This window comes from Lampetra planeri, chromosome 47, assembly GCF_965212315.1.
Source record: "Lampetra planeri chromosome 47, kcLamPlan1.2.h2, whole genome shotgun sequence".
Classification (NCBI taxonomy): domain Eukaryota; kingdom Metazoa; phylum Chordata; class Hyperoartia; order Petromyzontiformes; family Petromyzontidae; genus Lampetra; species Lampetra planeri.
Window position 1 is genome coordinate 9,076,512 of NC_136153.1, and position 14,546 is coordinate 9,091,057.

Sequence of the window (14,546 nt, forward strand, 5' to 3'; positions counted from 1 at the left end):
GAGTGGGTGAGTGTCTGAGTGAGTGGGTGAGTGAGTGGGTGAGTGTTTGAGTGAGTGGGTGAGTGTTTAAGTGAGTGGGTGAGTGAGTGGGTGAGTGAATGGTTGAGTGGGTGAGTGGATGAGTGAGTGTTTGGGAGTGTGGATGAGTGGATGGGTGGGTGAGTGAGTTGGTGAGTGAATGAGTATGTGAGGGGATGAATGGGTGGCTGAGTGGGTGTACTGGAGCGTCGGTTGTGTTTTGTCTTCTTGTCAGATCGTGTGTTTCCCCAAACCGGTTCTCAGTTCACAAACTTTCGCTTTTCGAGGAAGAATGTGAAGATTTTTTACAGAGTGTCTGTGTGTGCGTACTCTCGTCGTGTCTCCACGTGTATATCGTTTTAAATGGCCGTCTCTGTGTATACCTCTAAATCTGTCTCCCCATCTGTCTGCCTGTCTCTCTCCTCTGCGTCTCATTGCTGGACCGAGTTTGCCATCTGTCCCCTCGCTGCCCTCTCCCTGTGACTGCCCTTCGCTGCTTCTCTCTCGCCCCGCTCCTTGTCCGCCTCCGTCGCAACCGTCAACACCTCCACCACCGCACGCTGTCCCCTCGCTCCCCTCTCCGCCCGTTGCCACCGCTTTGGCAGTGCCGGATTACCGTCGTAGCTCAAGTAGCTACACAAGTAGCTACACATGTAGTAGCTACACATGTAGTAGCTACACATGTAGTAGCTGCACAAGTAGTAGCTACACATGTAGTAGCTACACATGTAGTAGCTGCACAAGTAGTAGCTGCACATGTAGTAGCTACGGGGGCCCCGCATCTTGAAGGGCCCCGCGCTAAATGCTTTCAAGCTATCAATTCCGGTGCAGTGATTCTGCACTTGCTCTATTACTATAGTACTATACCACCTTAAACTTTAACAAACGACTGGGTGTTTAAGGTTAGAGATTTGTCGTATTATCCGGCTGCATAGCAAATAAAAAAATACAATTACTTTACTGTGCAAGTTAAACGTTTGTGTTTTAATATTTACGTGTTTATTTATTTAGGGCCCCTTTATAACATCATATGCTACAGGCCCCGCGCTTGCTTCATCCGGCACTGGGCTTTGGCAGTGACCCAGAAACGAAGTGGAACTGCAGCGGCTCAGCAGAGTTAATGAGCAGGCGGTGGGGGGGGTCACGCGTGCCAGGCTCAAGGCGAGAGAACTCCCACGCAGCAGACACCGCGCGCCGTTTCGAAAGCGGTGAGGACAGAGGCTCGCGAGTGAAATCTCGTGGGGGGGGGGGGGGCGACCCTGGCTACAGCAGGCAGGCGGACAGGCTTCAGAAGTCCCGTGTGTGTGTGTGCGTTGTCTATCTGTGGGAGCGGTGGGGCAGCGTTTAGCGCTGCGCTGTGAACCCGGCGAGCCGAGTTCGATTTCCCGCTCGCGGTCACCAACACCAGTGACGATTGTCTGAACCGTTCTTGGGCCTACCCTGGGTCGACTCAGCCTCAAATGAGTACCTGGTGCGGTGTGTGGTAAACACCGCCACTGGGGAGACAAAGGCGGCCGGGCGTGGTGCTGGCCAACCCACCCTGCTCGTGTGCCGTGCCGGCCCTTCTCATTGCACCTTCTCTTCTCACCCTAAGTCTCGCCTCCTTGGCCTTCCCAAGGGTATTCGTAACTGTTCTATTGCCCAAGTGAGAAAATAGCAACTTCAATTATAACGCACATGAGCAGATCTAACGACACACAGAGGTGTGCTGCGCCGCATGTCCAAAGCGGTCTCAGCTTCATCCCGACCACCAGCTCTTATAAAAAAAGAACTGAACGTGTGGTCAATTTCGTCATTTAGACCACCAAAGCTCAGAATGTCTGCGAAACCGTGGCGACACCCACTTTGCTGTTGCTGCTCCGGTATTTCCTGGCTACGTCGCTGCCCCTTTGGGGTCTGGAGTGTACCAACTCACCACGGCTCTCGTAAACGGTGTCTCTGAGGCGCACATCCGTACTCCAAGCAAAAACTGCAAACTATAGTTTTTTATTTGACCAGCTAAGGGTCCACTTTTTCAGAAGCGACCACAAATGGCCACAAATTATTGCTTAAACGAAGTGGGCTAATCACGTGGAAATGTACAGATGGCAAATACTCTTAAACGCACGTTTCTAAACGTGGATGGAAAAAGCGGAGGACCCGCTGAAAGAACATGGAAACTCCAACTATCCAGGCGTGAGGCTCGGGATCTAACCCACGATCCCCTGCGTACCAGGCGAGGGAGTGAACGTCGAGCCACCGCGGCACCCCAAACAAACCATGAAACCACGGGGTAATTATGTGAAACGTTTGTGTCCTTCCTTATCTCATTAAAACAGCCTCTCCTAGGCTGGGGCAGCTGGAGAGATACGCAGGCTCGTTTAACGAGCTGGCTTGTCTGGCTCTCAGCATAACTGAGCCAGCTGCACGGGAGGAGATAGGGATCGTGAAAACGAGCCCGCGGACGTCACGGCCTGTTGTGTCGCAGGACATCTGGCTGTGGTCAGGGCTTCACAGGCGTAACTCGCCAACGACTTCCGCTGACCCAGCAGCAGCAGCTGCAACAACCGTTCAACGAGCATGGCCCTGCTGATGAGACTCAGAAGGTCAAAACCAACGCAGAGTTGTGTTGGTGTAAACAAATGCCCGCTGGGTAATATTAGTCTGGAAAGCCAACGGTCGGATGGGCTAAAGCCCATTTTTGTTTTACTTACGATGTGTGTGGAGAAATGCACGATTTGGAATTACACTGAGGGAGAGAAAGAGGAACTTTGTCGATTAGAGGGCACAGGCCCAGGCAAGCAACGCTGCTCGCACTCTCAGTCGACAGATACAAGTCGGACCCGGGCGGAGCGCCTAGCAGCTGGAACGGGGGGGGGCTGATCGAATCGTAATGCGCAGCCAGGAGGTGGAGCCATGAAATGGGCTCCTCGTGTGCAGGTGTGAGGCGGGTCACTGTGACGTTGTAAGCCCGTGTGAGAGGTAGCCCTCGTCCAGCAGTGGACGGACCATGGCTGATGATGACGATGATGTGGAGACAGAACACATTGCTGTTTATATTTTTAACCCCCCCCCCGCTGACCTATGATGGTCCATAACAAGGCATAATGAGATTACACACAGAGAGTAGATTCAAAGGTTGGGAAGAACGAGCGAGCGGTTGTCTGCCTGCCACGCTGCGAGACGCTCGGCACGAGTGGTGGGTGGCGCCTTCGAGGAGAGCCGTGGCTTCAGGCAGCGCTGAGCCCCGGCCTGGAGGCCTCCAGTGATCGGTGGCACACGCATAAAGGGGCCACGCTTATCGGAGGCCCTCATTAACTGGAACCGCATTTGGCAAACGCTGCGCCGTGCTCTTGCCAGCGACGCTGGCGACGCGACGGGGTGAGTGCGCGTGGCACCGGCAGGCGTTTGTGTGTTGCAGATAAGGGGAGACCGGTGGTCAAACGGTGCGTGAGTGATTGGACGACAATAAGAAATGAACATGCCCGTATTGTAAACTGGAGGCATTCATCCAGAAGCGGAATGGCCGTGGCTGATGGCGATAATGATGGTGATAGCGAGAACTCTATCCACCGTCATCGTCAGCCATGCAAACCCACCACTGGATGAGGGCCTCTACAAGCCGGCAGCCACCTCTCACCACTCCTTACGAAGCAACAATTCTCTCCGCACCGTCAACACGGGGGCTGATGAAGTTGTACGACCGTGTGAGAGGTGGCCATGGCTTGAGGAGGCCTTCATCCAGCAGTGGACGGATGATGATGATGATGATAATGTGGAGACGGAACACGTGTCCTTTTATATTTATCTCCCATCTCCCCCCCAGGGAGCGTTCCATTCTTCGGCGGCCGCTCCCGCTTTGAGAGTCTTTGGCTGCTGCTATGCATGTCCACGTGATGAAGAGCCGCCACTTCGTTGAGCTATCATTTGTGGCCAGGTCGCATAAAAAGCTGCATAGCAGCTCAGTGGGCACCTTCCGTGGTCAAATAAAACACAAAGTTTTTCGTTTTAATAGTTTTGCCGAGTCAACCTCGGGAAGAACCAGAGCAACTTTGTCGTGAACCCATCAGCGTGGACCCTCAAGTATCTCCTGTCCTACACGTGGGCTCTCTGCATCCTCTCCGGCCTCCTCCCGCACGCCAAAACTCTCTCCATCGGTATCATTCGCCAAACATCCCGAAGCAGCACCGCCTCCTTCTAGTTGAGTTTAATTTTAGTTGAGGCTTTGATGCAAACGCAAATGGAACGTTGAGCGCTCTGATGTCAGGACTGTGCGGCGTTTTGTCGGCGTGATGAAGAGATAGAGGCGCAGCCCCTGCAGTTCCTCGTCCATTCAAGCCACTGCTGGAAGGATGGGCCACCGCTCGAGAGAGATCTCTGGAGAGCTCCAGCGGAGGGTGATTGGCCTGCTCTTCCCTTTGGCGGGCCAAAGACATCCTTGGAGATGGTGTCAGTCGTCAACTGCGGGGGCGATCAGTGACACCGACGCGAGGTAGACGGGCGAGGCCGGTTGTGGAGGAGGGTCAGAAACCTGCGCCGTTTTGTTTTATCTGCCTGGCCGGGAGATTGAACCAAACTGGTGACTTCTGTGTGCGCTGCCTGTCACGCCAGCGTGGCGGCGCCCCGAATGCTTTCACGGCACTGCTCGATGTGGGTTTAGAAGCCGTGCAGCTGACACCGTTTTCGAATGTCGAGTTTTTATCCAGATTTGTCATCTCGCCGTATATCTCGCCGTGCGGCATCGTGACACCGATTGGCATTCTGCTGCCACCGCTGTCCCGAATGCAGGGCCGAGGAGCACTTGCGTTTTAATGAGCGGTTGAACAATCGGCAGACTTGAGAGATCGCATTGCCAGAGTGTCCTGGAAGCTGCCAGACATCTGCAGCTAAGTGCTCTCAGCAAATGGCAGCAATGAACCCATGTTCAGACAGGCAGTCAGCAATTTCTATTTGTGTCTTATTGATCTTGGAGGGGCAATGATTATAATAATGATTATTATTTAATACGCTTGCTTACCCAAAATACAGGAGGGTCCTCCCAAGTTTTCGCAGTGGAGGCGATGTTGCCGCTGTGTGGGATTCGCAGGTGACTTTGTCGGCATTGGGAGATTTTGTCCAACACCAGTTACGTTGTTTGTTTTTAAACTGTGGGAGAATACTGGACAACCCTTGAGGAAACCAATACAGAACAGGGGGAGAGAACATACAAACTCCACTCACTCATGACTTAAAGATTTCGTGACTGCAGGAATTCATATTCTTGGGTGTTTCGGGAAAGTCACGTCGATAGGTTCAAAGAAAATAACAAAGAATAACAAAAAACTATGATGTTTCGCTTGTCGGCGCTTCACGTTGCGAGCCAAACACAGAAGGCGTTCCGCGTCACCTGATCGTTTCCAGCTGCCTCGGTAGCGCCGTGCTGGGGCCACCGACGTGTTGACACAAGAGGAGGAGGAGGAGAGGCGTTTTGGGTTTTTCCCTCTTGCTTGCCCCTTGCAGGCCCACGCCACGTGGTGAAGCTTAGAGGCTGACACGTGGTTTATGTGTTACCGAAGAGAGCCGACGGAAGAACGGCGGCCCCCCCGCGCCCCCCCCCCCTTCTCTCCACTGTCCCGACGACAGTAGGGGGACCGCTCTCGACGACCACGTCCCAACGACGACGATGACGAGAAGGTGGAGGAGGCACAAGAAGTTGTGGGGTCGGGGTAGTGCGGTAGCTCCTCCATGAAATGGGATGACCAGGGAACTGCACCGCCACCAATGCGGTGAGGCGCAGACCATCAAGTGGATGTCACCGATCACTGCCCGGCTACAGCGCGCGTGGAGCGTGGAGCGAGTGCAAGGGCTCGAGCAAAACACGGAACGTACAAACTGGCGCCTGTTGCTTTATCTCAACGCCAAATGGAGGAAGCAGAAGAGTAAAGAAGCCCTTGTTAAGACGCTAATGCTCTCCCCGAACGCCCCAGCCTCGCCGTAAAGATTAGCATGGCGAAGATAAATAATGTCAGTTATTAATATTAATAAACACTATTGATAAATAATATTAGTAAATAATATTAATAAACACTATTGATAAATAATATTAGTAAATAATATTAAAAAATACTATTGATAAATAATATTAGTAAATAATATTAATAAATAATATTCAGGCTGCAAGAGAGGTGCCTGGGGCGGCTCGCCAGCGGTTGCCCCTGCAGCAATGAACATGGACATGGAGAGAGAATTCATCGCGGAGACTCGTGCTGGAGAGCAAATACAAACAAGAACGAGCCGAGGTGAAACGCGTTGAGAGTGCGGCCATCCCTTCAGGCGGTAGTGAAGGCGTGACCACAATAACAACAACAACCGCCACCGCCGCATTGGCACGAGGAACCACGAAAGAGCAGGGAAGGTGGCAGCAGCAGCAGCAGCCAGGCGACAAGCCGGCGCCGCCGACAATTTGCCAAAGCTTTGCGGTCCTCTACATAGAAAGGTGTCATCGGCCACTCGATGAGAGTTTCCGTGCGTGTAAGAAAGCCATGAAGAAAGCCATGAAGAGAGCCATGCGTGCGTGGGGGGGGGGCAGCACTCTGCTCCACGCCGGTGAAACGGGTGGCAACCAAATTCTGTCGGGCCGCGTTTTCCTGGTGACCCAGGGCAATAGCGGCTCCTCGACGCCAATGGGAAGGCAGTTTCACAGCCCATCTGTGTGAGATCCACCGACCCCCAACCCCCCAAAGTGCTGGCTTGCAGGCGTGGGTCACCGCCGCCCGGCTGGTGGTATCATCAATAATACAGCCACGTGTTCAGCTCTCTCGAGGTGGTGGTTTAGCCGAGGCAATGTGGTGGTCACAAGACATGCACACACGCAAGGCATGATGGGAGTTTGTGTCTTCCCTCTGTTTGTAAGCAGCGCACGTGTGCCTTGTTGTTGTTTCCACACCTGGCTCTGCTAATGAGGCTGAATGTTCGAAACCAGTCCAGAGTTTTCTCTTATGAACCCAGCGCTGCTGAACTAATGTTAGCTTAAGTATATCCACAAAGCTAAATCTGTCTGCAAAGTTGACACGGGACACATGAAGTGAAACTTTGAGTCATCCGATCTGTTTGTGGGGCATGTGCGGTCACCTGTTTGGAGTTACGCATCCACGATGTGGGATGTTGTGTCTGAGACGATTACTTTTGTCATCGCCGCAACCGAATGGAAGCTATTTCACAAAAACACACGAAAAAAGGTCAGGTTCAAACAAGGAGACGTTGAATGTCGAAACCGTCACAGGAGGTCTGCGTGTATTTGGGCGTTTCCCCCGTTGCACGGGGGCTGTCGATGCGGTCGAACGTCGCATAGAGCGTGACTCGCCGGTGATGGGAGGCATAAAATGGAATTTGTGAACATCCCGTAGTAAAAGTTCCTGCTGCACCACCACCAGGCACAAACACTGCGCTAAGTGTGGGCGGTTGATCGGTCGGGGCGGGAATGTGACGCTCGGATACGTGACGATCGGGTACGCGAATGCTCAGGTACGTGACGCTCGGTTAGGCGACGTTTTATTGCGTGCATTTTTTGTTTGGACTGCATTTAATAGTGCCAATTAAGTGGCTTATCATGTAGCCATTTCTCGCAGCCAAAAACTCTAAATGCTCGTTGATTGTAAATGTGGAGGGAAAAACTAGAGGAGGACCCGGAGAAAAATCCACGCGACCACGGGGAGAACACGCAGATTCCAAATAAACAGGCGTCAGGGTCGGGATGGAATCCACGACCTCCTGTATACCAGGCGAGGTAGTTAACATCTCGCCACCGTGGCGAGAGATGCGTGATAAGATGGAGAGATACGGTGCGATAAGAAAAGAGGGTTGCAGACAAGATCAGGGAGCATTGGACCGTGCATTTTGGAATTGGCTCGTCACAATTCTCTGCGGTTTCACTGGTGGTGTGGAAAGGTTTTTAACTGTAATTTTTTTTCACGGCGTATTGCTTTTTTTCTTACTCCACGTGGCATGTGACCTGCCCTGTTGATCTGTTTGTATTGGCGGATATCCTCCCGCTGCCCTTGTTCTGCCAATTGGCCCGTCGCCACCGTGGGTGCCCACGGTGGCGATGGACACCACGGAGGCGAGATGCTGGAAAGCTGGGAGGGTTGGGGGACAGGTGACGTGACCCCCGTTGGTGGATCTCCCCACCCACCTACCCCCATTAACGATGACGCTCTGCGGTTCGTGTGCTTTTTTTCTTTTTTATGGTGTTTGCTGGCAGGGCGAGGGTTCAGTCTGCAGGACCGCACACAAGAGTGAGTAGAGCACGTGGTGCCTAACACGCGCCGCACGCCACTTGCAATGCCGCGAGAGGGTTGGTGCGGTAGCCCCCCCCCCCGCACCCTCTCGGCGGTTGCAGCGGTTTAGAGTCGCACAATTCGCGATCGGAAAGGTCACATGACTCCCAATTCCTCGTTGGGATGGTGGGCGGGGGATCAACCCGGCCTCAATCGCCATCAACATCGATCCAGGCTTCATACATTGAGCACGGCATTGCGGGAAAGTCGAGAGTGGTTGTCCTGTGGAGAGACTGGCCCACCTATCACGGGAATGTGGAATTTTTAAGCATCCAGCTGAGGACCGCCAAGGGACGATGGGGGTCGTCGTGGTCTCCGGCAACTTTCGATCGCTGAGATACTGGACTTCGGTTTGACGCTAACAAAAAAAAAGAACGCAAAAGGTGTAGCCGTGCATTTGCTTTGCTCAACCGCACTGCTTGAGAAAAGGGCCCGCACCTGAAGGAAGCTCTCGAGAGCCTCTCCAGAGGGTACATTTTGGGCCAAACTCTTCCACGCCGACGAAGACGTCTTGGGAAGAGGCGGGAACGCCGAGCACTTTACAGCTGCACCGCGTGCGGTCTGCTAAAGTCGACTGTGGCGAGACCCATTTTTGTGGTGGGGGGGGAGAGGGTCAGTTCGAGAATCCCGCCACCGTCGTTTCGACCACCACGCCGGGAGATAGAATTGATAACCGGTGACCCAAGTGCGCTGACCGCTACACACGACCTAGACCGCACACACGCAGAGAAGCATCGGGAAGGTCACCTTCATATTCTGTGTACGTTCTGCTCCGCTGTGTGGCAGTGAACTCGGCTGCCCCCCCCAGCCTCATTATCCTAAGTTCAACACCAGTGCCAACAGGGATTGATCCTTAAGTCAACCTCATTCATACCCAGCAGTTTCCAGCAGGGATTAAGAGGCTTCGGCAGAAAGTAAAACCCATGGCATGTGACTTATAAACACACACACAGAGAACCATAGACAAATATCCCCCTGTGTAGCCTACGCAGACTGTTGGGGCAAGTGCTGTTAGCGAGCGCCTGTTAAAGGCTGCGTGGCGCACTAGGACTAGGTGTGGCCTTCATCGTGCCTGGCCGCCTTTGGGTCCCCCCCCCCGCCATGCCAATATTTACAGACTGCACCAGATACTCGTTTAAGTCCGAGTCGACCTAGATGGAGGCCTGGGACAGCTTCAGACACCGCATGCCCGTCATATGGTGTTGGGACTCGTGACCGGGAATCAAACCTAGGTCGCCGGGATAGTTGTGCAACTCTCCAAAAACAAATGTATAAAAGCCTCAGGTCGTCTGTGTAGCCTCCGTAGACTGTTGGGGTGTGTGGGTGGGGAGTGGGCAAGTGCTGTGAGCGAGCAGCCTGTGAAGGAGCGTGCGGCGCACTCGCACAAGGTGTGGCCAGAGCCGCGGCCCCGGCCCACTTCGCTTGCCGATGTATGTTACACCCCGCACCACCGGCTACCTATTTAAGGCTGAGTCGACCTAGGCAGGGGGAGGGGGCGGGGATGTCCATCCATAACGGTCGCTATAGGTTGGCCGCGGGCAGGAGAATCTCGAGTTATTTCGCCACGAAAGACAAAGACTTGCAGCAAGTGCTGATAGCGAGTAGCGCCTATGAAGGCCCTGATGACACACGAGGGGGGTGGGTTCACAGCACCACGCCCGACCGCCTTTGTCTCCCCAGTGGCGGCGTTTACCACACACCGCACAAGGTACTAATTTGAGGCTGAGTCGACCTAGGGGAGGTTCAGGACCGGTTCGGAGCAGCTAATGTTAATGTGAGTGGTGGGCAGCGAACGCGGCGGTGGTGGGTTTTCCACCAATCGAAGGGCTGCCAGGTAAAAAATGAACACACACACACGTACACACACACGTACACACACACACGCGTACACACACACACACACGTACACACACACGCGTACACACACACACACGTACACACGCGTTGCGTGCGAGCGGCCACCTGAGTTGTGTGAGCTGCGTGGTGCGTTCGCTGTGTAAACCCCCACGCCCCTTTTGTCGCCCAGGTTTGACAAGAGGATCGTCGTGCCCATGTGCGTGCCCAGTCACGTGCAGGAGAAGTTCAAGGCCTCACATCCTGGGTAATGATCATCATCATTTACATAAAGTTTTCGTGCAGTTCGGTATTTGCGCCGTTTGTTAGAGCGCAAAAACGCTTTGCCATTTCATATTTTTTGTCATTTCAACACCGGTATTTGTGCCAATCTTCACCTGTATTTGTGCCACATTTGTGCAATTTCAACACCGGTATTTGTGCCACCGGTATTTGTGTCATTTGTTAGAGCGCAAGATGCGCTGTCGCGAAGGAAGGCGCCGCTGCGTTACCATCGGCACGGTTTGCAGGATCTTCACGCAGTCATATGGGGGAGCGATGGTGCTATCCGCAGCCCTAATCGAGTTAACTTCTTGGAAGTGTTTTGTCTTTTTTAATTTGGAAAATTTGGACCGTGACAGCCGGCACACGACGGCCTACTCCACGTTTTCCTGAACGACGTCACAGGAACCTTTAACGTTCCGCTACGAAGAGGGTGGCGAGTCAAAACGTCAGTGGGCATTCTTCCCCAGCCGGCGGTGATGACCAAAGTCAACCGTTACAAATGCCATCTTCTAAGATGGCCAAGTCATCCTGTTGATGGACGTTTAAGCCCTGATAGGTGGCCACACAGACATACACACACTTTCCACAGACAGAATGGACGAGATTGACAGATACGCTTTTCACTGGATGTGTCCTTGTTGCCTTTGCGGATTTACTTAAAGCTGCATCGCTCAGATGGCGTCGCGCTCGAGTGAAACGCGCGCGTGTGTGCGTTCACCTGCGTGCGTTCATCCCTCTGTGTGTGCGTGTTCACCTGTGCTCGCTGCCACGCTGCACTCAATGACCCCGCACTCAGTGGCACCCACCGCATCGTTGCTCGCTGCCTTAAACCCACAAACGTCAACGGTTTGAACAGCGGGGAGCACAACCGGTGCATCTGCCAGTCGTCTCAGTCAGTCAACCCATCGCACTTGGGTCTGTCCCGTGGGCTTCTGTCAGCGTGCCTTCCGACACTTCGCGCGGCTTCAAAGTGGCACAAACGCCGTGGTGACGTCACCCGCCACTCAGTGGCGGACGGCGATTTGTTGTTGTGCTCGCGTGTGTGTGTGTGCTCGCGTGTGTGTGTGTGCTCGCGTGTGTGTGTGTGCTCGCGTGTGTGTGTGTGCTCGCGTGTGTGTGCGTGCTCGCGTGTGTGTGCGTGCTCGCGTGTGTGTGCGTGCTCGCGTGTGTGTGCGTGCTCGCGTGTGTGTGCGTGCTCGCGTGTGTGTGCGTGCTCGGGTGTGTGTGCGTGCTCGCGTGTGTGTGCGTGCTCGCGTGTGTGTGCGTGCTCGCGTGTGTGTGCGTGCTCGCGTGTGTGTGCGTGCTCGCGTGTGTGTGCGTGCTCGCGTGTGTGTGCGTGCTCGCGTGTGTGCGTGCTCGCGTGTGTGTGCGTGCTCGCGTGTGTGTGCGTGCTCGCGTGTGTGTGCGTGCTCGCGTGTGTGTGTGTGCTCGCGTGTGTGTGCGTGCTCGCGTGTGTGTGCGTGCTCGCGTGTGTGTGCGTGCTCGCGTGTGTGCGTGCTCGCGTGTGTGTGCGTGCTCGCGTGTGTGTGCGTGCTCGCGTGTGTGTGTGTGCTCGCGTGTGTGTGTGTGCTCGCGTGTGTGTTCGTGCTCGCGTGTGTGTGCGTGCTCGCGTGTGTGCGTGCTCGCGTGTGTGTGCGTGCTCGCGTGTGTGTGCGTGCTCGCGTGTGTGTGTGTGCTCGCGTGTGTGTGCGTGCTCGCGTGTGTGTGCGTGCTCGCGTGTGTGTGCGTGCTCGCGTGTGTGCGTGCTCGCGTGTGTGTGCGTGCTCGCGTGTGTGTGCGTGCTCGCGTGTGTGTGCGTGCTCGCGTGTGTGCGTGCTCGCGTGTGTGTGCGTGCTCGCGTGTGTGTGCGTGCTCGCGTGTGTGTGTGTGCTCGCGTGTGTGTGTGCTCGCGTGTGTGTTCGTGCTCGCGTGTGTGTGCGTGCTCGCGTGTGTGCGTGCTCGCGTGTGTGTGCGTGCTCGCGTGTGTGTGCGTGCTCGCGTGTGTGTGCGTGCTCGCGTGTGTGTGTGTGCTCGCGTGTGTGTGCGTGCTCGCGTGTGTGTGCGTGCTCGCGTGTGTGCGTGCTCGCGTGTGTGTGCGTGCTCGCGTGTGTGTGCGTGCTCGCGTGTGTGTGTGTGCTCGCGTGTGTGTGTGTGCTCGCGTGTGTGTTCGTGCATGCTTGTTCATCCCTACGTGTGTTCGTCCCAATGTGTGTTCACCCTGCGTATGTTCTTCTGTACGTGTTCGCATGTATGGGTGTGTTCAACCACATGAATGCACGTGCGTTTGTTCAAGTTCATCACACCACCCCATCACACACGTGGAATTCCAGCCTTAAGTAGGTGCTCGCTAACAGCACTTCCCTCAATATGAAAAATAAGAACAGGTTTTACCCTTTCTGGCAATAAAAAAGGATGTGTTAAGATGTTCAAACACCAAGTAGATACCTTTTGCGAGGCAGAAAGTCTGCATTAACCACACGTACTTGTGGTGAGCGTGTTTGAAGGCTCAAAAAGGGATATTTATATTGACGAGAGTGGCACAGTTCAGGGATGGGACGCGTCTGAGAGGACAAGGAGATGGAGTGATGAAATCGGCTCACGTGCAGCTGGATTTTTACACCGCCAGATAGTGAGAGATGGCAACTGCTGACGGAGGCCTTCATCAGCGGCAAAGTTTACAACGCAGTTACATAAAACGTTTGCATTGCCGCCAAATAAATGTGTGCAACATTTGACCACCGGTCTTCCCTTATCTGTAACACACAAACGCCTGCCGGTGCCACGCGCACTCACCCCGTTGCGTTGCCAGCGTCGCTGGCAAGAGCACGGCGCAGCGTTTGCCAAATGCGATTCCAGTTAATGAGGGCCCCGATAAGCGTGGCCCCTTTATGCGTGTGCCACCGATCGCTGGAGGGCTCCAGGCCGGGGCTCAGCTCTACCTGAAGCCCAGCGTCTCACCCACCGCTCTGCCGCGCGTCTCGCAGCGCGGCAGGCAGACAACTTCCTTTCTCAATCCGTACCGACTCCGGGCAGCTGACTGACAGAAGAGGCGGGCTGACCAAGCCAGACAAGCCAGCTCGTTCAAGGAAGCCCGTATTTCATCCTCCTCCCCCCGGGCTTTACGACCGGGATATTTGCCAAGATGTTGTTTGCTTTCACGCACTCCGATGTAAATGTTCACGGCAGAGACGTTTATCGCGACATCGGAGGCCCGGGCGCAGAGCCGGTGCCGTCGCTTCAGCCTTCTCGAGCGGCGGCGTCCGCGTGGCCGGTGCGACTTTTGCAGGGTGGACTTGAGCCAGGCCGGCGACCCGTTCCTGGGAGAAAAGGACATGGAGAGGTTTCGATACCAAAATCAGGACATTCGGCGCCACAGGAAGGCCTGGATCTACACAATGGAGCAGCTGCCCTACAAGATAAGAACCGTCTGTGAGTTTGTATTTATTCAGGGAAACCGCCGCAGTCCCAGGGCAGTTTGTTCATTATCGCTGGGAAGCACCACGGGTGGCGCAAGTTGTCAGAGTGCTTGGCGGTAACGATCGGAAGGTCGCCAGTTCAAATTTTGGTCATGGGCTGAATCGGCCAAATCATCATCGTCATCGGCATCAGTGTCATCATCATATGCATCATGATGCGTCCGTCATCTCGTCATTTGTAACGAGTTTGTGTACGGTATCGTTTTTTGCGTTGAACAGGGCACCGTAGTCTCTGTGGAGTGCTCTTGACAATAACATCTGGTAATTTATCTGCCTGGCCCAGACCCACGATGTTGTAACGGTTCTTGCGAAGTATGCTAGCTGCAAGCGAATTCGGCTCGACAACAATATCGGTTCGGAAGGCTAATCAACTCGGCCAATGTGGTTCAACAATGTTTTTCTTTCTACGTGGAGACAGAATTGAGTTAGGTCATCACCAAGTAGCTGCAGCCTTCCCCTCTGGTGCTGAATTATCGCCGATCGGCATTCCAGGCATACCTCCCTCTGCGCCGCACACAGCGGAGTCTTAACGTCCCGAGTGATTTATTGTTCTTGACGGCGTGACTCTCATGCAGCACGAAGTGAGGTGGGCACGTGGGGATATGGACGTTTTCCTTGCTCCTTGTCCAATTATCGCTCGCTTGTCGTAACTGCCCTGGTT

At 54.4% G+C, this 14,546-nt stretch overlaps 1 protein-coding gene across 5 annotated transcripts in view; it reads left to right on the forward strand.

Annotated features, from left to right (window-relative positions):
• The window catches only part of LOC144733589 (type 2 lactosamine alpha-2,3-sialyltransferase-like), a 59,253-nt gene that overhangs the window by 30,417 nt on the left and 14,290 nt on the right, over positions 1–14,546 (forward strand). For 4 of the 5 annotated variants that reach the window (XM_078615611.1, XM_078615612.1, XM_078615614.1 and 1 more), the window contains 4 exons: positions 8,237–8,270; positions 10,339–10,413; positions 10,615–10,662; positions 13,696–13,838. In XM_078615611.1, the coding sequence (XP_078471737.1) occupies positions 8,237–8,270; positions 10,339–10,413; positions 10,615–10,662; positions 13,696–13,838 (300 nt within the window). The remainder of the gene's footprint in view (positions 1–8,236; positions 8,271–10,338; positions 10,414–10,614; positions 10,663–13,695; positions 13,839–14,546) is intronic. The other variant, XM_078615613.1, reaches the window with a different exon arrangement.